This window comes from Bubalus kerabau, chromosome 5 (genome assembly GCF_029407905.1).
Source record: "Bubalus kerabau isolate K-KA32 ecotype Philippines breed swamp buffalo chromosome 5, PCC_UOA_SB_1v2, whole genome shotgun sequence".
Taxonomy (NCBI): domain Eukaryota; kingdom Metazoa; phylum Chordata; class Mammalia; order Artiodactyla; family Bovidae; genus Bubalus; species Bubalus kerabau.
In genome coordinates, this window is record NC_073628.1 from 134,526,941 (window position 1) to 134,551,417 (window position 24,477).

The 24,477-nt window shown below is 63.7% G+C and overlaps 1 protein-coding gene across 1 annotated transcript in view; it reads right to left on the bottom strand.

Annotated features, from left to right (window-relative positions):
- Positions 1–2,047: 2,047 nt before the first annotated feature.
- The window catches only part of KIF21B (kinesin family member 21B), a 39,943-nt gene continuing 17,513 nt past the window's right edge, over positions 2,048–24,477 (bottom strand). The window contains exons 9-34 of the mRNA XM_055583822.1: positions 23,199–23,388; positions 22,682–22,745; positions 22,409–22,609; positions 22,002–22,083; positions 21,593–21,710; positions 20,699–20,890; positions 19,075–19,274; positions 16,394–16,501; positions 15,892–15,960; positions 15,317–15,549; positions 15,041–15,188; positions 14,766–14,960; positions 14,585–14,686; positions 12,383–12,548; positions 12,153–12,204; positions 11,945–12,002; positions 11,077–11,282; positions 10,926–11,000; positions 9,281–9,394; positions 5,197–5,333; positions 4,440–4,620; positions 4,175–4,339; positions 3,884–4,001; positions 3,208–3,378; positions 2,605–2,804; positions 2,048–2,147 (exon numbers count right to left, since the gene is read on the bottom strand). Coding sequence (XP_055439797.1) covers positions 2,048–2,147; positions 2,605–2,804; positions 3,208–3,378; positions 3,884–4,001; positions 4,175–4,339; positions 4,440–4,620; positions 5,197–5,333; positions 9,281–9,394; positions 10,926–11,000; positions 11,077–11,282; positions 11,945–12,002; positions 12,153–12,204; positions 12,383–12,548; positions 14,585–14,686; positions 14,766–14,960; positions 15,041–15,188; positions 15,317–15,549; positions 15,892–15,960; positions 16,394–16,501; positions 19,075–19,274; positions 20,699–20,890; positions 21,593–21,710; positions 22,002–22,083; positions 22,409–22,609; positions 22,682–22,745; positions 23,199–23,388 — 3,645 coding nt within the window. The remainder of the gene's footprint in view (positions 2,148–2,604; positions 2,805–3,207; positions 3,379–3,883; positions 4,002–4,174; positions 4,340–4,439; positions 4,621–5,196; positions 5,334–9,280; positions 9,395–10,925; positions 11,001–11,076; positions 11,283–11,944; positions 12,003–12,152; positions 12,205–12,382; positions 12,549–14,584; positions 14,687–14,765; positions 14,961–15,040; positions 15,189–15,316; positions 15,550–15,891; positions 15,961–16,393; positions 16,502–19,074; positions 19,275–20,698; positions 20,891–21,592; positions 21,711–22,001; positions 22,084–22,408; positions 22,610–22,681; positions 22,746–23,198; positions 23,389–24,477) is intronic.

The following is a 24,477-nucleotide window of genomic DNA, read 5'->3' on the forward strand; positions in this document are numbered from 1 at the left end:
TAGACGGAGGGGCGGGGCCGGGGGTAGACGGAGGGGTGGCTTCTCAGCGCCCACTTCTCAGCGGCGGACGGGGCTCCCAGTGCCCCTGGGGGGGCCCAGCAGGAGGGGCTTCCGGTCCTGAAGGTGCTGTCCCAGCTCTGCACAGGTCCCTCTGCATGACTGCTTCCCGACGTCTGCCCCGAGTCCAGCCGGGGCCGCTCATGGCGGGATGGCTTTCTTAGCTGGGGAGCAGCTCTGAGCAGTAGGGCGAGGCCCTGTCCTCCTTCCCTCCTCCCCAAGTGTCGCGTGGGGAGGGGTGCAGAGGGCTGCCTCCCGAAGCTCCAAAGGTCACCGTGTTCTCTGGACAGAGCTGGGGCTCCCGGCCCCCCAGACTGAGGCCAGGAAGCACAAGGCCAGGTTAGAGTCAGAAAAATGCGTGGAAAAGGAAAAGAGGAACATCTCAGTAGTGGGGGTGGGGGTGGGGTGGGGGGGTGCCCAGCCCCCAGGAAAGAGCAGCTCGGCAGACTCGGCCTCACTGCTGGCCCCTCGGGGCCAGGAGGCCCTGGGCGCTACCAGGCTCGGGGGGACGCGCGGGGGCGGGGGAGGGGCACACGTCCGATCCCCTTCCTCGTGGACGGTTTTCTGAGCTGCTTCTGTGTGGCCCACGTGGGGCTCGGGGAGTGGGGGCCGCGGGCGGGAGGCCCCACGGGCGCGGCTGGTGTAAGGCTGCGCGGGTGGGCGCCCAGCCCGGCGGAGGAAGGCACGGAGGCGCCCAGTGGCTGGGGGCGGGGTCCCGAGAGCAGCCCCCCCCTGAGGTGAGGCCAGGCCCCGGGCTGTAGAGCCCCTGGGGCACCGCCTTGCTCTGCAGAGCACGCAGAGATTCCGCCCGACAGCTGCGGGAATGAACATGTGGGGAGGAACTTCAAGTCAGTTTTCCAGGAGGCAACAGCAAAAGTAAAAATAAAAAAAACAACATAAATAACTGAAGCATTCTGACAGTCTCCCCAAAGGAATCTTTTCAGCAGCTCCGCTGAGACTGTCAGAAAGGGACCCAAGGAATCGCTGGGGTCCACGGGGAGCGGCCACTGGTGGCCGAGGGCAGAGGTCAGCTGCGGGGCTAGCTGCCCGCACCTGGTTTGCATCGTTACCTGAGGGCTGTCTTTCTGGGCTCAGAGGCAGGTGCAGTGGCTGGGCCGGGGGGCGGAGGGGAGGCCTGGTCGGCGGGGGCCGCCTCACCGCTCCGACAGGAGTCCCCTGGGCCAAAGGCTGGAAGAAGAGGGTGGCCAGCTGGGCAACAGAATTCGGGGCCAGGAGGAGGGAGAAATAGGGGGAATCGCCCTTTGGCTTCACAGCTTGATTTCCTCCCCGACCGCCCATGCCCAAGAGGTGGTGGATTCAGGGGACTGTAACTCTTGGGAAGGCCGGGGGTGGGGGCAGGAAGGGCCACGCCCATCGGCCACACCCTCTGTCCCCTCCTGTGTCCAGGCAGCTGGGCCGAGGGGTAGGCGTCCTCTGACCTCACTGCTAGTGGGGGCCGCTGGGCAGGCGCCGGGCACTCCAGAACTTCACGGTCAGGTCACTGGGTAGAGTGAGAGAGGGCAGTCAATTCTTGCCGTGGGCCTGGCCGGCCACCCCCGCATGAAGGATGGGCTGGAGTCCCCACATCTCCAGGTGTGGCCAGGACCCAGGGCCAGGTGTCACCCAGGGCGAAGGTGGCTGCGGGGGGGTAGGAGGCGGGCGCTGGGCAGGGAGAGGGGCCTGTGGCCATCGCAACCCAACGGGAGGCTCTCTTGTTGCTATTGTGATCTGTCCTGTCTGGGCCTGAAGGCCCCTCTCTGCTCTCTGACACCTGGCACCCCTCTCCTGGGGGTCTGTGCCCCGTCCACGCTCGGAAGGAAGGAAGGGGGGCGGGTGTGGCAATCTCGGGCAGGCAGGGTATGGGGCTAGAGAAAACCAATCTCATACCGTTAAGAAGCAGCTCAGATCGAAGTGGAGAAAGAGGAGAGAGGAGAGAGGGGAGGGTAAGAGAGGAGATGAGGGAGGGGGAGACAGGGGGAGGGGAGCGGGGTCAGGGCATGGTGGTGGCGCGGCCCTTTATGGCCAGGACTCGGCGCGGGAGGCAGGGGGTGAGTCCAGGGACGTAATTCCACAACTTTACCCGGCAGTCACTGTCGGGCAGGAAGGGGGAGGTGGAGAGAAGAGACGAGGTCGGAACAGGAAGGAGAAAGAAGAGGCCGTCTGAGCGGCTGCCAGTGGGACAGGGCTGGGCATCCCTGGATGGGGTCAGCGCTGGGGCGGGGCTGGGCATCCCTGGATGGGGTCAGCGCTGGGGCGGGGCTGGGCATCCCTGGATGGGACCAGCGCTGGGGCAGGGGCCTGGGCAGTCCTGGATGGGACCAGTGCTGGGGCGGGGGCTTGGTGCTCCAGGGGCTGAGGAACAGGAGGCAAGTGGGTGGTCCTGGCTGGGGCCCAGCACACCCAGCCCCACCCCTGGGCTGTGCCCTGGGAAGGAAGGCAGGGGGCAGGGGTGCTGTGGGGTCTGCACTGGGGGCTGGGCCCACGCCCGCCCGCCTGCCCAGGAGAGGCTGGGAGCAAGAGTGGAGTGCCCCCCTGCCTGGCACCCACCTGGAGGCAGTGAAAATATGCCTGCTGTTGGTGCAGATGGCATTGATGGGGCTGTCGTGGCCTTTGATCTCGCCGATGGGTGTGAGGTTGTCCACGTTCCAGACCTTGACAACGCCCGCACGGCAGGCGCTCAGCAGCATGGGGCGGCCCGGAACGAAGGCCAGGGCGCATACCCAGTCCTTGTGTGCCGTGGGGATTTGCTAGGGAAGGAGCGAGCCATAAGGGCGGGGAGTGGGGACCCCGTCCCAGGGAGTCCCCTGGTGGGCAGGGGGCAGGCAGCATCGCAGGGCCCAGGAGCCAGGCTCTGCAGGGCCCCGAGATGGGCCCTTCAGCCCCCTTCCCGGGCTCGAACCTGAGGCCCCGCATCACTGAAGAGGCCCCGCACGACCTCAGAAGGGTCGGAGGAAAAGGGGGTAACTGGTCAGACGGGGCTGAGAGCAGATCCTTCCTTAGAGGGCCTGCCTGAGGAGGGTGAGGGGCTCTGGAGAGGGTGCTGGGGGCACCGGGGGAAGAGGGTGCAGACTCAGCAGGCGTGGGGGGCTCTGGCTCTGGGTGCAAGGGCCACAAGCCCTCCCCGGGACCAGCCTCTCCCACCCTCAGCACCTGCACGAGCTCCTGGTGCTCCAGGTCCCACTTCTTGACGCCGTTGTCCCGGGAGCCACTGAACAGGACGTCCCCCTGGATGGACAGACACTCGATGCCGTCGTAGTGCGGGGGCTCGAAGTTGTGGGTGGGCCCGATGGTGCCCGTCACGCCCTCACCCAGCTCAAACATCTGCAGAAGAAGGGCTGGAGGGAGTCCCGGGCCACCCCCCCCACACTCGCCGCCACTTCCGCGGGACCAGCTCGAGGCCCCCCAGGCCGGCACTCAGGGTGAAGAGGCGCTCCCGGGGGATGGGGACTGGGGGCAGGGAGACTGACTCAACATGGGTCTGGGGGGTGAGTCTCCTATTAAGGTTTTTTACTTATCTTCTGCTTCTCAGTCTCTGACTCTGAACCAAGGAGCAAAGATCGCCAGTGCCAACTGCGCTCTTGTGCTCCTCAGGCCGGCAGTCACCCTGCTCCCAGCCCTGCGGGTTTTCCCACCATTTACAAAATCACGCTGCAATCTCCCTCTTGCACAGACCTTGCTCCCTGGGAGGGACTGTTCAGTATAAAGCCCCAGGAGTCACATTATTTTTCGTTGAGTCCCAAGGCAGCGAAGGGGGAGGCCAAGGTGGGGAACGCAGGAGAGGGCCCATCCCCCGAACCCAGCTTCAAGGTCAAGGCCGTCTTGGTACCTTAACGTAGTGGTCCTTGGAGCCAGTCACCACCAGGTCATGCTGGCTGGCGGTCTGGGTGACCGTCAGGCACATCACAGGGCCAATGTGGCCAGTCAGCTTGGCAATAGGCTGGAACCTGTGGGGGCGGAGATGCCCAGCTTGGGGGGATGAACCGGGGGGACCCTGGGGTGGGACAGGGGTTGGCTCCGGGTGAACACGCTGGCCAGGGTCCTGGGGGCTGGGGGGAGCAGTGAGGTCCTGCCACCCAGGGGTCACCTGCCCGCCCCCCGCCCTCCCCGGGCCCCCCACCTGCTGAGCTCCCAGACGCGGACGGCGTTCCCAGAGGCGGCATAGAGCGTGCTGCCTGCAGGGCTGAGGGCGATCTGGTTGATCTGGTGCTCCCCCTGCCCGCTGGTCACTGTGCGGGTGGACGCGGCTGCGCAGGCGTCCCCCGAGACCACCTGGCCCGAGGACCTGCATGCGAGGGAGAGAGGTGGGGTCGGGGGTGCGCCCGCCGGGCGGGCCGGGCCCTGGCTCCCACCCCAGCCCTGACAGCCTGGTGCGGGGAACTCACGTGAGCGTCCGGACGCACTTGGCCGAGTCTCGGATGTCCCACACCTTGATGTAGGAGGCGGACACGGAGAACACGAGCCCCGAGTGTCTGCAGTACTTGATGGAGACCACGTTGTTGGGGTGGCCCTTCAGAGCTGCAATCTCCTGCCCCGTTACCAGGTTCCACATCTTACAGCTGCGATCTAAGGGGAAGTGGGGACTGCCGCGTCACGTCCCCACACCCCACAGGGCCGCCAAGGCTGGCGGAGGTGTCCAGGGACTCCCAGAGGAGGCGCTCCAGATCTGGGGGGCCAACGTGGGCTCACGCCTGCTCCTGACAGGGGCCCAGCGGGCACTGCAGAGGAGCCGGGCCTACAGCAAAGCTCGACACGTGCCACCCACTGACCAGTGAGCCACCAAGGGCAAGCAAACCTCGGAAAAACCCTGGGCTCAGCCACCTCGCCTAGACTCGCAGCTCTCCCTCCTGCCATGCAGGTCTGTGGGTATAACACAGCTGCTTTCTGCTGGCAGGCAGCCTTTTCAAGTGCCGGGGCGGGTGTAGAGGAGGGTGCTGACGTGAATGATGCTGACATGCTTCCGGGCATTCCGGAGGCAGGCATGGGTGGAGCCCCCAGGGCCAGCTAGGAGGGGAGGCCCGGGGTGGGGAGCCCTGAGCCCTGACAGGAGCAGGTTCCCATCTCCTTGGCCGCGGTCTCAGGCAGAGGGAGCAGGCAGCTGGGAGACCCTGAGCCCACAGGGCCGGCCTGGGTCCCACCCACCTTTGGAGCCCGTGAAGAGCAGCTCATCCGTGGCATCCACGCAGAGCACAGGCTTGGTATGGCCCTCAGCCATGGAGACGCACTGCAGCGGGGCCGTCCTGGCGCCCTTGGCTCCTCCGACCGGGGTGATGATGCCCCTTCCCGGGAGAGAGGGAGAGAGGTGTCCGTCAGCACGGGGCCGCGGCCAGGCTGAGCGAGGCTCCCGGGTACGGGGCACGCGCAGGGGCTCTGGGGCCCCGGGCACCGCCCCCGGAGTCCGAGAGTCACGAAGGCAAGGGCCTGTGGTGTGGCTTCTCAGTCGCCGTGCTGAACACTTCCGGGGAGCCAGACCAGCCGGGCTTGGCCAGGGGTCACAACAGCGGGGCCCTGCCCGCAGGAAGACCCCTCCGACCCTGCCTGATCCAGAACCCGAGGTACAGACACCCCCAGCCAGAGCCGGGCGGGAGAGGCCCCAGAGCTGGAGGGCTCCTCTGCCACCTCAGTGACCACAGGGAGGGTGGGGGGTGTGCAGACGGGGGCACACAGGCTGCCCGGCCCTTGCAGAGAGGGGTGTGTGTGCAGGTGTGCACACGTGCCTGGTGGGACCAGCGTGATCAGGTCGGTGACTGCCATTCGCACAGCCTGCTCAACACCATGGGAAGAACGCCCTGGCCCCTCTGTGAGTAGCTACGCTGGGCTGAAGCGACCCTGCCTGCCCGCGAGCCGACGGAGGAGGCCTGTCCTGAGCGGGACCGGGGAGCTGGCTACACCCCAGCCTCCGGAGGCCCTGAGGAGGAAGAGCTTGTTCTCAGCTGGGGTCTCTAAGAACAGGCCCCCGGCCCAGGTGCGTGCATGTCTGAAAGCCTGTCTGTCCTCTCCAAAGAGAGCACTCCCGCGACGGGGACGCTGTGGCCGAGAGCATCCGGCGGGACCCACGTCCTGCCCGGCCTGCAGCTGTGACAAAGCCCCGGCCCGCCCTGAGGACAGCGGTCAGCCAGGCCTGGCCGCCCTAGGTGCCACACACACGTGAAGAGCCCCCCGCCTCACCCTACCCCAGCTCGCTGCTTCTGCTTCGGCCCAGCTGCCTGGCCAGGGAAGGAAGCCCAGGCAGCCAGCTTACAGGAAGACCGCACAGTAAAAGCATAACCCTCCTTCCAGGAGCGAATTCTGGGGGGCAGGTTACAGAAGCGTCCCCCAGGTGGGAGGTGTAGGGGAGCCTTAGCCCCGGGGAGGGGGACCCTTTCCCAGCAGGGGCTCAGGCCCACCGGGTCCGGGGACCTGCTCTGCTGTGGGGGGCTGCACGGGGCTGGCTGGGGGACAGTCTCCTGGTATGCCTGGTCCTCGGGCCAGGAGACGTGGGCAGGGGCACTCCTGGCTCAGGGCCAAGGTCACGAGCGAGTCCCTGACCCAGCGGATAAGGTCCGACCCCTCTAGCACCACCAGGCCTTTCTCGGGGGGTCCGGCGCCCCAGGCTCCCATGCCCGCCCCTGCCACCCAGTGACAAGGCGCCAGCAGCCACGCCCTCCCCGAGCCCCCAGCTCCAGCCTGGCACAGTCAGAGGCCACTAAGCACCCACGAGGGAGGAGCCGGGGTGAGAAGGCAGGAGGGGGTCTGGGGGAGTCACGGAGGGGAGGGGCCGCATGCCGAGGCCAGGGTGTTGGGGGGATAAGAGGGAGCAGTGAGCCGTTCTGTGTACCTCAGGACCTCCGACAAAGAGGAGTCGCTGTCATCAGACCTGGGGGCAGAAAATTAGCTGGATTAGGGGGGAGGGGACACACACGAGGGAGCGAGCGGCAGCAGCGTGGGGCGGTCAGAGAGTGGTTATTCTCCAGGGGACGGGAGGAGAGGAGGGGGTTGCTGAGGGCAGCAGGGAGGGGGCCGGCCTGGGGGCTGGGGGTGCCCCCAGCTAACAGGGTTGGGGTGGGGAGGGGCCTTGGGGAGACAGGCCTTGCTGGTCCCAGGCTCTTGGCTGCCTCACAAGCTGGGGGCCCCTTGCCTCCCGGAGCAACGTGGTGACTGCTCTCACCCTGCCCAGGAGCTGCCCTCTCCCAGCAGGGACCTGCTGACCCCCAAACCCGCTGTCCCCGGGAGCCTGGACAGTGCTCGGGAGCTGGCTCTGTACACATGTGGGCCCAACACCAGGGCCACCAGACAGGACAGGACAGGGCTGGGATGCCAGGTCTACCCAGAGCTGCTGAAAAGGACCTGTGACTGTCAAGGTGTGGGGGCTTCCTGCCCTGGATGATGTGGAGGTGTCTGGCTGGTGGGGGGGGCACCCCGGCTGATGGGGAGGCACCCTGGATGGTATGTACAGCTCCCTGACTCATGTGGGGTGCCCTGGCTATTATGTGGGGGGCGCACTGGCTGATGTGGGGGCACCTTGGCTGGTGTGGGGGCACCCAAGCTGGTATGTGGGGTTACCCTGGATGGAATGTGGGGGGCACCTCACTGGCAGGGGCACCCTGGCTGGTATGTGCAGCTCCCTGACTCATGTGGGGGTGCCTTGGCTGTTATGTGAGGTCAAACTGACTGGTGTGGGTGGCACCCTGGTTGGTGTGGGTGGCACTCTGCTGGGTGTGAGGGTGCCCTGGCTGGCACGGGGGCATCCTGGTTGGTGTGTGCAGCTCCCTGGTTTTTGTGGGGGAGGGTGCCCTGGCTGTGATGGCAGGGAGACAGCCTGTCTGGTATGTGGGGGGCACCCTGGCTGGCGCGCTGGTGCCTTCCTTCCACAAGGAGAGACAAAGTGGGTCAGGAGAGGAGCAGTATTTTGACCCAGGAAGGGGCATTTCTGTGGGGAGGCGTGGATGCAGGCAAGGACTAGCACTTGGTAGCCTGGGCTCCCCTAGAGGACAGCAGCCCCCCCTCCACCATCTAAGAGGATAGAGAAGCCAAGAGGAGACCACTGGGGCTGCAGAGTTTCAGGGTTCCTTGGAGTGTTGAGGGCATAGAGGAGAGCATGGGAGGTCCAGGCCTCCCCCTTCCCCAAGGCAGATCCCCACGTGTCAAGAGGCCCCAGATCTGGGCCCAGCTTGACCTCTGTGAGCCTCATCTCCTCTTTATAATACAGGGAAGACGGTCCTCACGGCTGGTTCACAGCTCAGTGGAGTCGCGTGTGTGCAAGCAGGGTGCAGCTTAGGGGCCATCACACTGGGAGGTGAGCGTCCAGCAGGGGCGGTCAGCGGCGGGCGACCATATGACCCGTATGTCCGTGTGACCGTAACAGGGTCTCCTTCTGTGGGGACAGTCCCCAAGGGGCCCGAGCATGAGCGGTGGGGAGGGGGCACGACTGAAGCTGGGGGAAGGAGCCTCAGAAGAATTGGAGGCACAAGGGACAGGCGAGCAGTTCTGAGGAGGCCCCCGGGGTGCACGGCCACAGCCCCATGGCCTCCTTCCTGCCTTGTCCCGCGGCCCCCGAACACTCGGGGACGGGAGGGGCCCACGCTCAGCACGAAGTGAGGCCAGCACGGTGTGTGCAGGGTTTCCTGCTCCCCGAAAGACCATGGGTGGGCCCACCTGCAGAGCCCTGGCCGGGCCCCCGCCCCGCCCCGACTCATCGCCCCGCCCACAGACTCCTCGCCCCGCCCCCCCGCCCACAGACTCCTCGCCCCGCCCCGCCCCCGCCCCATCGCCCCACCCCGCCCACAGACTCCTCGCTCCGCTCCCCCAGACTCCTCGCCCCGCCCCGCCCCCGCCCCATTGCCCCACCCCGCCCACAGACTCCTCGCTCCGCCCCCCCAGGCTCCTCGCCCCGCCCCACCCCGCCCCCAGACTCCTCGCTCCGCCCCCAGACTCCTCGCCCCACCCCCCCGCCCACAGACTCCTCGCCCCGCCCCCCCGCCCACAGACTCCTCGCCCCGCCCCGCCCCCGCCCCATTGCCCCACCCCGCCCACAGACTCCTCGCTCCGCCCCCCCAGGCTCCTCGCCCCGCCCCCCCCGCCCCGCCCCCAGACTCCTCGCCCCGCCCCGGCCCCGCCTCGCCCTCAGAATCTTCGCCCCGCCCCGCCACCAGACTCCTCGCTCTGCCCCCGGCTCCGCCCCCACCCCACCGCAGACTCCTCACCCCCACCCCGCCCCTCCGACTCCTCTCCCCTCCCCCGCCCTTACTTGTCCAACGCGGACCCTTGGCTCTGGTTACTGGTGAGACGAGAGAAGACATTTCGGTCGTTGCGGGGCCGGGTGGGAGGGGACGAGGGGGGCGTGAACCCCACGTCTGTGGACCTGGCAGGCGAGTAGGACAGAGTACCGCCGTCAGGACCCGCACAGTCGCCCGTGGGCCACCTGCCCCACCTTCCACCTGGTGGCCACCTGGTTCCGAGTCTGGGAATCCCTTGCTTATCACGGCGCGTGTGTCAGCCCCGAACAAGATCTGCGGGCCTCCCCCATCATTTGCAGACACAAGGCCCCAAGCGCACACGTCCCCAGCTGCGGTCAGAAGAGGCGGCCCTGCCCTCCTCTCCTGCACACAAGTGTCCTTTCCAGTCTATGTCGTGTCCTGCTTTTCATATTTCTGTGCTCTTGCTGGTGATGTCACTGATTAAAATGGCCCCAGAGCTGCTGCAGGGCAGTCTGGTGTGCGGAGTTCAAGGAAGCTGGGGCGTGATTGATGGAGAAAGCCCATTAGAGGAGCTTTCCTTCAGGCCTGAGCTCTATGGAGGGCTGCTGGCCCCGAGTTCAGGGCTAATGAAAGTTTAGTTGCTCAGTCATGTCCGATTCTTTGTGACCCCATGGACTGTAGCCTACCAGGCGCCTCTGTCCATAGGGATTTTGCAGGCTAGAGTACTGGAGTGGATTGCCATTGCCTTCTCCAGAGGATCTTCCTGACCCAGGGAAAAAGAGACAGTGGTATATATTAGATAAAGTGTCTCTCAGCAGAAACTCATATGCTGGGGTGATGGAAACGCTGTGACCTGATGCCCTCAAGTACTCCGCCCTGTACTTTGCGGGAACAACAGCTCGGGAATCACCAAGTCGGGGTCACAGTGAGGTGACAATACAACACCCAAGACCTCTCTCTTAGGAAGGTGGTCGAGTGCGGCCCATCCTCCCTCCCTCTGGAGAGTCCAGCCTGCACCCCACCACCCCACCCCACGGCGGCTCCAGTGTGTTGACTCTGTCACGGGGGCGGGATGGTTTCTGGGGTCCCCCAGGTGCACGGATGTCCCGCAACTCCTCCCACCAAAGACCACGGGGTAGGGGGCGTGGAGTCGGGGCTGGACCAGACGGAGGGACCGGAGCATGTCTTCCTCCCCTCAAGGCAGGTGCACGAGGTCACCCTGCCCTCCACTGCTTCACAAGTGACCGCGGAGGCCGCCAACCATCTCAGAGAATTAGGACGACCCAGAGAGGCCTCCAAGCAACCTGCAGAAGCCCTGGGGGTCCCAGGAGTGGCTGAGCAGTTGGGGATCCTACACTGTCCTGTGCCCCTTCCTCTTCCTGGACTCTCCTTATTCTCTCACACTCCCCCCACAGGACAAGACCTCTGAGGCCCCCCAAGGACCCATGGCCCTGAGAGGGGCTAAGGCATACTGGTCCCGTGACCAGTCCAGGCTCCTGCAAAGCCGTCCACACCGAGCTCACGGCAGTCGGCAGTTTTTAGCCTTGGCCTTGGCCACCACCTCAGGCGCTCACGGAGATTGTTTCCTGAGCTGCAGCCGATAAAGTGGGGAAGGGGCCACGGTGTCGGGGGGGTGCTGAAGAAAGTGTATACAACGGGACTGGACCCTGCTGCAGGGTGGGAGCATGCCCTCACCTCATGGGCTGCCCACGGTCGTAGGACTTCCTCCGGGTCAGAGGGGATGTCTCCGCACCGCGAGACTGTCGGGGGCTGGAACACAGGGCCCAGTGAGGTCCGAACCCACCTCCCAGCACCCCCTGCCCCCCACCGCTCGCTTCCTCCTTACAAAGTGCTCCCTCTGGTGGGCAGGCTGATGGTCCGCGAGACCTTGTCTCGGTAGTAGGGGTCTCGAACCGAGAAGCCCACGCCGTCCTCTTTGATTTCCACAAGGGAGGCCAGGGACTTGGTGATGTTCTTGGTGGAGACGTCCAGCGGGGGGCCCAGGCACTCAGCTGACACAGCCTTCATCTGGGCGGACAGCTTGGGCTCGCCCTGTGACAGGAAGGGTTGGGTGGACCCACCTGCCCGGACATGATGGTGCAGGAGTGGGAGGAGGGGAAATTCCACAGGGCAGAAGGTGCTGCCAGCCAGAGGCAGAGGAGTGGACGGAAGGGCCCGGCAGACTTCACCCAGGCACGTCTCCCGGGGTGTCTGGAGAAGCCGAACCAACAGGAACATCCTTCCCGCCCTAGACTTTGCAAGCAGAACTGCCCAGGTGGACCAGTGTCCCCGGCTCCTCGGTGCACCCAGAGGCTGCGCTCACATCTCTGCTCCCGGGTCCCAACGCTCTGCCTTCCCTCTCTAACGCATCTCGCTGGGGGTTCAGTCTAGCCTAGGAACTATTCCCTGACTTCAGACCTGCGTGCACAGTGAGTGGACATTGGGGGCGAGCTGGAGGCAGTCTGGTGAGGAAGAGGGGGATTTCTGAAGGTGGGGCCTTGGGCTGTGGTGACGTCACTCCACCCGCTTTAGAAAGAAGGGGCTGTCACAAATCCGGGCACCCCCCCCGCCCCCTGTTCCAGCTGAGACTCTTCTTGGCCCCCATACCCCAACTGGAGACAGTATTGGGTGGGGGCTGGGGGCGGGGGCCATGCCACAGGAAGGCGGGGACCAAGCTGTGGGGAGCAGCCTGTCCGCTTGCCAGTGGGGCTCACCTTGAACTTGAAGTCATCGTGGCTGGTGGAGCCTTTCATGGTGAACGACTGGGAGAAGCTAAGGGAGAAGCCGATGAGGGTCAGGGTGCTGACAGCTGGGGTTCTAGCTCCTGGGGACTTAGACGTGTGGGTCCCAGGAGCCCCCAGGCCCCGGGTCAGCCCTCGGCCCAGCCCGGGGCACGTGCTCCCTCCTGACTCGGAAACTCACCTCCCCTCAGAGAACTCGGACACCTCCTCGTCTGTGCTGGCATAGCCATTCTCTGTGGGGGAGGAGGGAGCCGGGGGTGAGACTCCAACCAAAGGAGTGCGGGGAGGGTGGCCTCCCTCCCACTGTTACTCGGGGGTCAGATTGGGGCTTCTGGGGGGCTGGGGAAGTGAGGGTCTCAGGGGTGAGAGGGAGGGAGCCCCGGGTGTCTGGCGGTCCTGGGGGGCTTGTACCCTGCTGCACGTTGTGGATGAGGGCCTGCAGCTCAGGGTGGGCCTCGGCCTTCTCCCGCAGGGCGTCCAGGAGCACGTGGTTCTGGGAGGAGCCTGCTATGTCTGTCTGCCGCAGCCGCCCCTCCAGCAGCCGGATCTGTGCCTCCTTCTGTGCCACCTGCAGCCCCTGAGGATGGGCAGCGAGGCCTGGGGTCACCCTTCCCAGCCTGGGGCCATGGGGACCCCCATCACTGCCCTCCCAGCATCTGCACCTCACAAGAGCCCCGAGGGCTCCCAGCTCTCACCCTGCACCCGTCACAGGCCCAAGACGCACCCCGGACCCTTGGCTTCCCCCACATCCACGCTGGGGGCACGGTCCCTGTGTGGCTGTAGAGGGTCCCCAGACGCAAATGCAGACGTAACTCCAGGACCTCAGAAGGGGACTGCATTTGGAAATGAGGGGCTTTAAGAGATGATCAGGGCTTCCCAGGTGGTGCTAGTGGCAAAGAACCCGCCTGCCAGTGCAGGAGGTATAAAAGACATGGGTTCGATCCCTGGACCGGGAAGATCCCCAGGAGGAGGGCATGGCTACCCACTCCAGTATTCTTGCTGGGAGAATCCCACAGCAGAGGAGCCTGGCAGACACGACTGAAGCGACTTAGCACACGTGCACAAAAGAGACGGTTACGTTAAAATGAAGTCCCTGCAGGGCCCTAATCCCCACGACTGGTGTCCTCATAGGAGATCAGGACACAGACACACAGAGGGGCGACCACAGGAGAGGGAAGGCAATGCCTGCAAGCCATGGAGACAGGCCCCGAGGAAGCCAGCCCCTCCTGCACCTCATCTCTGGCCTCCAGCCGCCAGGACTGGGAGGGATGAAGGTGTGCATTCAGGCCCCCGACCATGATGCTGGTCACAAGAGCCCAGCAGAGGAACACCCTCCCATGAGCAGAGCTGAGAGAGCTCCCTGGGGGGAGGGAGGGTGGAGGAGGGCAGCCTCCTGCCCTGTCCGGAGGTGCCCTGCAGGCACAGCCCCAGGGGAAGGAAGCCACCCCACAGCCTGGGCCCCGTCAGAGCGGGCATGGGCGCTGAGACACACCTGCTGTTCAGCACCAATCCCACCCCTGGGAGGAGCATGTCCATCTGTCTGCTCCTGCTGCCCCGCCACACACACACAGACACGGACACACACGGACAAACAGAGACAGACACACAGACACAGACACATACACACAGAGACACACACAAAATGACACATACACAGACATGGACACAGACACACACAGACACACACACGGACACAGACACAGACACACAGAGACACACACAGGCAGACAGACACACACAGAGACACGGACACACACAGACAAACAGAGACACACACAGACACACACACACAGACACGGACACAGACATGAACACAGACAGACACACAGAGACAAACACACACAGATACAGACACACACACACGGACACTGACACAGAGACACACACAGGCACACAGACATACACACACATACACACAGACACACGCACACAGACACGGACACACACACACATAGACAGACATGGACACACACAGACACACAGAGACGCACACACAGACACACACAGAGACATACATACACAGACATGCACACACACAGACACACAGAGACACACACACAGAGACACACACACACAGACATGAACACAGACAGACACACAGAGACATACACACACAGATACAAACACACAGACACGGACACAGACACACAGAGACACACACACAGAGGCACACACAGACACACAGACACGGACACACACACACAGACACAGACTTGGACACACAGAGAGACACACACAGGCAGACACACACAGACACACACAAACACACAGATACACACAGACACGGACACAGACACACACACACAGACACAGACACACAGAGACACACACAGGCAGACACACACACAGATACACACACACACATACACACAAACACACAGACACACACACACAAGCTGCTGTCTCCCCCTCTATGGTCTCAGGCCCTGCTGTGTGCGGTGACCACACCAAGCCCCTGGCCACATTGCCTCATTAAAGCTGCACGGCCAGCCGTCACCCCCACTTTTCAGCATCCCCTCGTGAGTGACGCAGCTGGGCAGCCAGCCGTGAGCGTTCCACCCCAGGGCAGGCTCCGCAGGCGCCCGTCCGCCGGGAGGCCAGCGGCCCGCCCACCTTGTCAATGGACGCCTTGAGGAAGTTGTCTAGCAGGAGGCGGGCTTCAGCCAGGGAGCAGGAGCTGATGACCACCGACGTGTCCGTGGAGTCCAGCTCCTCCTGGGTGGGAGGCAGAGGGCGCGTCACGTGGCTGTCCCGCTGCCCCGCCCATGCCCCGCGGCCCGCCCGGCCCCGGCACCTTGGTCTCCTCTAGCTGCACGATGGCGGCCTGGCAGTCGCCGATGCTGTCGTTGATGTAGTCGATGTTCGCCGCCAGCACCTCGATCTCCTCAGCCAGCTCCTGCAGCCCCTTCTCCTCCTCAGGGCTCTCGGCCTGCAGCCGCTCTCGCTTCCTGCGCAGTGCCTCCTGCATGAGGGAGAGCTCCTCCCTTTTCTGGGGAGGCGGGCGAGGCCTCAGGCTGCCGCCCCCCACGCCCAGGGAGTGGTGGGCGGGGGACGGAGGGGTGGGCCCACCTTGATGAGCCGCTCCATGTCGGCCTCCAGGTTGACAATGGTCATCCTCTGCATGACGATGTCCAGGATCCTCCGCTCCAGTGACTGCCACTTGAGCCTGGCAGCCTTGCTGAAGCTCTGGCTGGCCCCCTTCTTCTGGAACTTCTTTCTGGGGGAGGCACAGGCAGAGGGGCCAGAGCAGACCACTCTTAGCCTCTGCGCTGTGCGGAGTCCCTCACCTGGAGCCTCTGAGGCCCCACCCCTGGCCCTCAAAGCTCAGGTGCCTGGCCTCCTCACCTGGCAGGGCGGGCACCAGGCACTGTGGGCGCAGGGTGACTCCCCAGGAAGTGGTTGATCTTGCGGTCCCACTGGCGCACAATGCTGGAGACGGAGCGGGCCCCCGATTCGGCCTCGGACGAGGTGGTGCTGGCCGACACCTCGGCCCCCGAGTCCAGCATGGGTGACTTCGGTCCCACTCGCCCTGCCACCCGCTCAGACATGGGCTTGGCCAGACGCCTTAGTGCAGAAACCTAGGGGTCCAGAGGACAGGGGCCCACTGGGCGGGATGCTCCCAGGCTCACAGAAAGGCCCAGCCTGGGGGTGCTAGGTGGGGAGAATATGGGGGCCGCTCTGTCCTGGCCTGGGTTTGGGATGGAGAAAGGGCCAAGGGGTCTTTGATGTGAAATGAACAAAAAAGAGACTTCTCTTTTTAAAAACTGACATCTTGGGCATCCGGACCGGAACCAGCAGCAGCCTTTTCCCCCCCGCACCCCCGCCCTGGCTTCAGCACCCCCACGGGGTAACCCAGGGTCAGCACTTGGCGGGGGCGGGAGGGGGGCTGCTCTGGGGGCTGGGCAGGGGCCCGCACTCACCTCCTGAGTCTTCCTCCTCAAGACTATTTCCTGCTGCCTCTTTTGGGACTCTAGAGCTCGGATCTGAAACTGGGGGTGAGAAGGGGGTGGAGCCCTCGCTCAAGCCCTGAGCCGGGTCCGCCGCACCGGCTCTGGAGGGCAGCCTTGTGCAGCCAGAAGTCGCAGGGAAAGGGGACCCGGTCTTTGGAGGGGACGTCTCTCGGCCTCTTCTTCCCACCAGGGCAGGGCGAGGAGCCTGGGGCAGAGGGCTGGGCCCCGTGGGCCTCTCTGCAGGCTGGACGCTAGGGCTGGCGTGCTGGGTTCTGGCCGGCGCGGGGCTCCAGGCACACCTCGGAACCACACGGGAGCAGGCTGGGCGCCCGCAGCCAACCTGCCCTCCCGCGTTTGGCCGCGCTTGCCTCCAGGCACCTCCTCACCGCCGAGGACGGCCTGCCGGGGCCTGGGTGGTCAGGAGGGGCACCAGTGCGTGGGGAGGCAGGCCGGGGCCTGGAGGCGCCCTCACCTCCTGCCGCCGCTGCTCCTTCCTGAGCTGCGCGATCTCCCGGGTTCGCTTGGTCTCCACCAGCCGCCGCCGCTGCTGCTCCTCCCGCATCTGCTTCATCAGGGCCACCTGTGTATGGGGGTTATGGCTGTGAGGCCAGGGGCCGTGCCTCGGGCCTGTCCCCTACTCTCCACAGAACTTTAAACTGACCCACCTCCTGGCCAATCTCCCGAAAGGAATGGCCTTCCTGCCGGCCTGGCTGGGTGTCACCACGCAGCAGGCCCAGCGGCCCCCATGGCTCTGGTCATGGCCCTGGTGGCCCCACCTGCAGCCACCGCCAGGGCCCGGCCGGTGTGGGCCCACATGGCCGGAGCCAGGTGATCCTGCCTGGATGGAGCTGAGGCTCACGGTGACCGTAAAAACCAGGAGCATGGATGGAGCCCACACTATATGCCCAGACCCTCGTAATAGTCATAAGAGAGAAGTGGTATCACTCCTATTTTATAAACAGCAAATGAGTCTCAGAGAGACTAAATGACTTAAAGTCATAAAATCAGCAATGGGTGGCCAGGCTTGTGGTCCGGGTCATTTTGCTTCAAAATCCAGCTCTTACCACAGCCGTGGGGGTGGTACTACAGTGGGTCAGGGCAGGGCAGGCCCCCAAGCACAGAGTCTGGAGCTGAGTTCCTGGCACAGAGGGCATCGTCAGGGCAGCCAGAGGTGACCCGGCATGACAGGGAGCAAGCCCCTGGGGCCTGGTGGCACCTCTCCCTCTAGGGCACAGGGTCAGCCCCCTTCCATGAGATGGGGACATGAGAATCGGGCAGGGCGGTCCCTCTGCTACCACTGAAGCCTCAGGCACCCCAGGATCGTCACCAGCCTGCCCCGAGGACAGTCAGGAGAGGACACGGCCCGGCAGGGAGGGAGGCTGGCCGGGAGCTGGTGGCTGTGTTGGGAGGAGCTACAGAGAGGAGGGGGGCCTCCCTGCTGCTGGGCCTGTGGGTCCAGAGTGAATGCTGCCCCAAAGGGCTGGGGTTGGCTACAGTGAGCCAAGCCTTGGCTGGAAGCGGACCTGAGCCCCACACATGGGGGGTCCAGCATGCACCCCAACGTGACAGCCCTCTTCTGGGGCCAGAGCCAGAGCCCAAGGCTTCCTGGGGAGGAATGTGTCTTTCGGGACGAAGGCCCATCTGCCCAACTCTGCCTGTGTGGCTGAGCCCCACGGGGGTCATCACAGGGTGGCGGTCTCAGAGCGGCAGGAACACTCCAGGCATGTGACATCAGGACCCGTGGTGGCCCTGCTCTGGGCATCCCCACTCCCAAGGGCACCTCCGTGAGCACGGGCGCCCCTCAACTGCAGTGGGAGGGTCCTGGCCTTGGCACTGTGGCATCTGACCAGAGTCCATGCCTGCGGCCCCGGGTCCTTCTGACGAAACCCTGCACTCTTCCTGGGCACGCCCACTGCTGGAACAGCCCAAGGGTGCTCTTCTCAGCCTCTCCCCCAGGCTCACAAGAACTAAGTGAGCTGAGCAGAGCAGGGGGGGGTCCCTGCTGAAGAGCTGAACAAGCTGAGAGTGAAGCCCAGGAACACGCAGGGACCCTCTGTCCTTCCCACACGTCGTGGGCATTATTACATTAATATAATTTTTCCAGTTTTCAGAGCCACAGGAGGATCCTCCCTCCTAAAGGTCTACAGTGGCATCACCTCCCCTGAGATGACGGCGGCCCGCACTGGTCGGGGCACCTGGAGAGGCTTAGCCAGGGAACCTGCAAGCGTACAGAGAGGAAGCAGGCAGACTTCCCCTGGGAACCGATCCAGGAGCTCCAGAGAGTCCCGTAGAGGGACAACCAAGGCCTAAGGCCTCCCTCCTGCCGCCAGAGGGCGCCCGCTGACCAAGTCCGCCGCATCCTCCGCAACCCCGGTCGGCGTCCGCAGGTGGAGGCGGCCCAGACCCAAGGACTCGAGCACTGCGCGTGGACTGGAGATCACCGCACTGGTCGGGGTCCCTGGGGGTCCTCGGAGGTCCTGTGCTTTCATCCTGCACAACCTCTAGCTAAGAGGACAAGGTCCAGGAGCAGGACAGTCGAACCAGACAATGCCAAGTGTCAAGATGAGCATCCACGCTGACAGTGGTTATTTTTAACACAGTAAGTGGATTTTTGGGGCTCAGATGGTAAAGAATCTGCTTTCGATGCAGGAGACCTGGGTTCGATCCCGGGGTCGGGAAGATACCCTGGAGAAGGGAAAGGCTACCCACTCTAGTATCCTTGCCTGGAGAATTCTATGGACTAGAGGAGCCTGGCAGGAGTGGCAAAGAGTCGGACACGACTGAGCAGCTAACACTTTTCTTCACTTTCAAATGGATTTTGAGACTACACTCCGCCTCCTATACCCTCAGCCCGCCCCTTTTGGCCTTCTTCCTTTCGGCCCGGCCCACAAGTCCCGCCCCCAGCCCCACCCTGGCAGCGCATTGACCCCATCCCCATCCCCTACCTTGGCCTTCTACATCTCGGCCCCGCCCACAACCCCACCTTGGCCCCGCCCAATTTGGCCCTCTTCATCTCGGCCCCGCCCCACCTTGGTCCTCTGCATCTTGGCCCCGCCCCCAGCCCCATCTTAGCCCTCAGTTCCCACCTAGGCTGTCTTCATCTTGATCCCACCCTGGCCCCGCATTGGCCCCATCCCCGGCCCCGGCCCCCACCTTGGCCTTCTTCATCTCAGCCACCTCGGCCTGCAGCTTCTTGAGCTCCCTCTCGTAGCGAGACTGGTTCTTGAGCAGCCGCGCATGCTCCTTCTGCGCGGCCTGTAGCTTCTGCAGGTCCCGGTTCATCTCCCGCAGCCTCTTCTCGTAGTCCGCCTTGATCTTGTTAGCCTTCTCCTCTGTGTAGCACTCCATGGTACCTGCGTGCAGTGGGGCAGCGTTGGCGCAGGTCCCCGGGCCCCAGTGCCCTGGGCTCGGACAGGGCCAGGGGGAGGTCTCACTGCGTGATGCTAGTGAGCCACACCCTCCTCAGCCTGTTCCCTCTAGTGAACAAGGAGGGGCTTGGATTAGGAGACACCCAAGGACATTCTAGGGACCTTAAAGAAGTGATTCATCCTGAGATCTCTGAGCCCATGCTCGCCAGCTTCCTATGAGGGGCCTGAGGACCAGGTCCGCTGGCTCGCTTCTGACCCATGATTGGAGGAGAGGGCTGGACCAGTGGGGAGGGGAAGTGTTAGTAAGAGAAGACAGAGTGACAGGGGCTCTGGCAGAAGAAAAAAGCCTCTCCACTCTTGACCTGATCTGCCAACAGACATGGCAGATTAACAAGTGCAAACCCACCCCTTCACCCAGCAGTCTTCCTCATCTCAGTATCTAACATCGTACTGGAGACATCCTTGGCTCCCCTCTCTTAATCTCCCACCAATCAACCAACAAAGCCCTTTGTCTGCATCCTCAAAATGTATCCAGAATCTGACGGCTTCTCACCACCTCCTGCCCGCACCATCGCGCACCAGGACCTTTATAACAGTTGCCTAGCAGGTCTCAAACTTCCACTTGCGTTTCCCTGCACAGCAGCTGGAGCGATCTCGTCAGAGTGCTTTCAAAATTTACATCACGAGTCTCAAAGCCCCAGCTTCCCACGTCCCTCAGAGAAGAAGGCAGAAGTCCTTAAAATGACCGGCACGTCTGGCCATTTCTCTCTGGCCTCCTCTGCTGTTACAGTGCCCTCCCACCATGCCCAGTCATCGGGGCGCCCCAGAGCCTCTTCATCTTCTGCTCCTTCTGCCTGCAATGCTCTTCCCCTCCGTCATTCTCAGACCCCCGCTTCTCAGCGAGTCTTCCACGACCACCCTTTCCAACACGTCCACCCCCTCCCCAGCACGCCCTGCCTCCTTCCCTGCTGCTTTCTCCAATGGCACTTGGCACCCCGACATGCTATAGAATCCACCACTTCCTGCCGTCTGCCTCTCCCCACTACAGCGCTCGCTCCGACAACTCTGGCGCCTAGAACAAGGGCCGCTCTGCAAGACTCTTCCATGGATGTGTGCTGAGTAAGTGAATGTGTGAGTGAGTGAATGACTGAATAGTGACAGGATGAACGGGCTGAGAGTGATGTACAGAAGACACCTTGTGAGAAGTAGATGTGTAAACGGAACAAAAGGAAACATCCTAGGAGAGAATTCAAGAAAAGACGGAGGTGTCACCTTCCTGTGCCTGGAGATAGAAAGGCTTCTAATATGTACGGTGGGGCGGGGCCTCATGGTAAGTGCCGCAGGGCCTCGCGGTGGGTTGGGCGGGGCTCGTGATGGGTGGGGCCTCGCAGGGCAGGGCGGGGCCTCACTGAGGTTCTGCAGCACGCGGTCGCGCTCCAGCTGCGTGTCCCGGATCTTGTTCTGCAGCAGGATCAGCTTCTCCTCGTACTGGTGCTTCAGAGTCTGCAGCCGCCGCTGGCTGTTCTCCAGCTCATCAATCAACTTCTGCTTGATTTCGATCTCGCACGTCAGGTCGGCCAGGTCCACCTGATAGTTCACCTCTGTGGGCGCAGAGACAGGCTGGCTGAGGTGCTGGGGGCCCGGGTCGAGGGGATGGGGACAGGGCCTTCCTCTGGCCAGCCGTGACCACTCAGTGACCAGCGGCGAGGGGAAATGACTCACCCCACGGTGGGCAGGGGCTGCCTGGTGGGGACACCCTGAAAGAGCAGCCCAGAAGTGCAGGGCTGGGCCCAGGACCAGGGGGCGCCAGGCGTCTCACCCGCCCCTGCTGAGCCCCAGAAGCTGATGCCCACCCGCTGCGGACGACCTGGGAGCCGGCAGGGCTGCAGGGGGGAGAGGACGCAGAGCAGCTGGCAGGACTCTGGGTCAGAGCTGAGGGACCCACGGCCCGCTTAGAGGAGAGGGCTTCGGAACAGCCAGGCCTCGGTCCAAGGCCCAGCTCTGCATCCCCCACACCCAGGGGTGGACCACCAACTTTTGTGGGACTGCTCTTCGGTGGTGACCAAGGGAGGGGTCCTAACATGTCCATTCAGGGTGGTCATGCGGACAGGGAGGCTGGGCACGTTCACGGGCTTAAGTCCAGCTCAGAGCCGGGCACCAACATGTGCTCAGTAAGTTTCTGCTATGATGGGTTGCACATCTGAGCTCCCGCCTGGATGTCGGACAGCCACTGCCCCGAGCAGTCTCTCTGGGCCCCCGTGGAAGGCAGCCCTGCCTCGGGTCCCCCGCCCAGGACCACGCACCCTTCTCCTCTGGATCAGAGTCGGAGTCCACCAGGCTTTCCTCGCTGCCCGAGTCCTCGTCCTCGTCTTCCCGGCCATCTTCCTCCTCACAGCCGCTCTCCTCTCGTTCCTCGTCCTCCTGGGCACCAGGCACCATCAGGAGGGTGGGGAGTGGGGTGGGCCATGGCAGGGGGGCTCTCTCCCCACCCTCTCTCCTGGGAGAGTCCCACCCGGAGAAGCCTCCCGCTTGCATCACCTAACTGCGATGAGGGGCTGAGGGATGGACGTCACCGTGGCAACCAGTCAGATACTGGGAGGCACAGGACCCACCGAAGGCTGACCCAAGCCCTCCCCCACCCTGCACAAGGATGTCTGTGGAGACCCACTTGGGCAGGGACATGGGGGCAGCTTGAGGGGGCGGGTCCCTCACCTCTTCGGCCTCGTTGTCATCGGTCTCCTCGCTGTTCTCTTGTTGGAGTTTTGCCCTCTTTTTGAAGGCCTCTTTCTCTGGGCTGCCCAGGAGTGAAGGAGGGACAGGTTAGGGGGCTAACCTGCCTTGAGTGAGTGCGCAGGGTGAGAGCTGGCGGGGGAAGAGTTTCAGGCACTGGGTGGGATTGGGTCCAGCTCTGCAGGGGTCCAATGCTCTTCCCTAGCCCCCAGCCCAGAATTAAGCCCGGGTGGGATCCTCCCTCCCCCTCCTCCTCAGGGGACATCCAGCATTTGGAGGTGGGGGCTTCTGTCCACAGCAGCCTCGCTCAGTGAGTTCCTAGGCCACCTGGGTGCACACGGCCCCTGAGCACGGGGTCCTCGGGCCGCCTGGGGAGAGCTTCCCCTCACCTCTTTCTCCGCTGCCTGATCTCCTTCTTCTTGAGCCGCTCCAGGTCCTGCTTGGCTCGGCGGATGACCTCAGAGGCGTCCTCCATGGAGCTGGCCGGGGCGGCTGGGGACGCACTCAGGGAGTAGGGGCTCCGGGCTGAGGCCCGTGAGAGGCTGCGGCGCAGGGACTCATTCATGGCCTCGCTCTCCAGGAGCTTGGTCCTGCGGGGTGGGGGCGGAGGTGAGCGGCCCTGCCTTCATCCTGGGCTCCCAAGTGTGCGGGTGTCCACTCACCGCAGCTCCTCGATCTCCCGGATGTAGTTCTGGATCAGAGCACCGATGGCCTCATTGCCGTCTCCTGTGGGGATGCAGGGGGCAGGGACAGTTAAGAAGGTAAGTACAGGGAGGCCCTTTAGCTCCAGGCTGTGGTCTCCTATCAGTGCCCTGAACAGGGCAGTGCACATGCCCTTGTCCAAGGAGGAGTTTCTATCAGAGAGGGGCTTGTCTGTGGGTGCAGAGACCCCGGTGTGCTGGTAACAGCAAGACTGGAGACAAGCAAATGTCCATCAACAGAGGCTGTTACGGTAAATCACTCATCACCACCACATATGGAACACTACGCGGCTTAAGAGAATTAAGTGGGCTTGTGTGTTTAACACAGCATCATGCAAAGTAAAGCATCATGGACAGTACGTGCGATTGCATTTACAGAGGAAGGAAAAGCCGGCTGCCCTGTTAGCCCAACGTCCCGGGCTGGTGTGGGGGCAGGGTGTGGGGGCAGGGGCCCGCCCGCCTGGTGCATCTGACTCACCGGCCTTGGCCAGGAGCAGGTTGGCCTCCTGGCTCATGAGCTGGGTGACGCGGTTGTTGATGGCGTCGATGGCCTCCTGCATGGCCTTCACCCGCAGGCGCAGCGCCCCGTTCTCCTTCTGCAGCAGGGCGTTCTCCCGGAACAGGTCGCTGTAGCCCTCGGCGCCATCCTCCCCAATCACTCTCTTGCCCTGGGAGCAGCAGGGGGGCGGGAGAGGGGGCAGTCAGGGACGGGGTGCAGGGTGGGGGGGGTCACAGTGCTCATCCCCACCACCCCCGCCTCTCCCCCCTCACAGTAGCCCTGTCAGCTCCCCCTGCTAGCTCTCGTCTCCCAGGGCTCAGAAACCTTTCAGGGCCCCCGTGACAACAGAAAGTCCACATTTCGTGACCAGCCATTCCAGACCTTCACAATCTCAACCCACCTCCCTCTCCACTGCTCAGCTTCCTGTCTCCACAAACACTAACCCAAGGGCCAAAACCCAGAGCTGGGGTGGGCACGAATGAGGGGGGCAGGTGTAAGGCGGCAGGGCGAGGGGCACTGCAGCACACGGAGCTGCACGCAGCCCAGAAGGGGCCGCCCCTGGGCCACTCCAGCCAGCCTGGTGCCACACTGTTAGAGCTTCAAAGTTTTAAAGAAAACAGAAACTCCCTAATTTTCAGAAAAGTGACAACTACCCCTGCATTCTTTTAAAGCAAAGGGCCAGTCAAACCAAAACCCACTTGTGTGCTAGGCTCGGGCCAGGGGCCGCTGCTTGGTGACTTCTGCCTTAGAATGGGATGCTTCCCCAAAGCACTTCATTTCCCTTCTCTGTTCTTTTGCTTGTGGCCTGTTGGCACCTGAGGATGCCTGCCCCATTTCCTTTTGCTGGTATCTCACTTGTTCCCATAATGAAGGCCTCTCTTCCCTGAGGCCCTCCCTGGCCACCTGAATGAGGGGGCCAGCCCTCTCCCCTGCAGCACCCCCAGGTACGCTGGACCACTCGTGTGGTCCCGTCAATTGTCCTCATGGTACTGTGCCGCAGCCTGAGTCTCCTCTGGTCCAACACGGCGCATGCGGCAGAATAAAACCCCGCAGAGCACCTGTCTTACACGTGAGACCTGTGCAATCAGGATGTGCACCTCTCTGTCTGACACTGTAAGCCTGAGAGCTCCGACGATGCTCCCGTCACTCGGTGAGCCGGGCCCTGGCCACCAAGACTGGCATGTGGAGCGTGAGGCCCAGTGGGGAGGGGGCGGGGCCCGGGTGGGGCGGGGCCGGAAGGGCGGGGTTTGGAACTGTG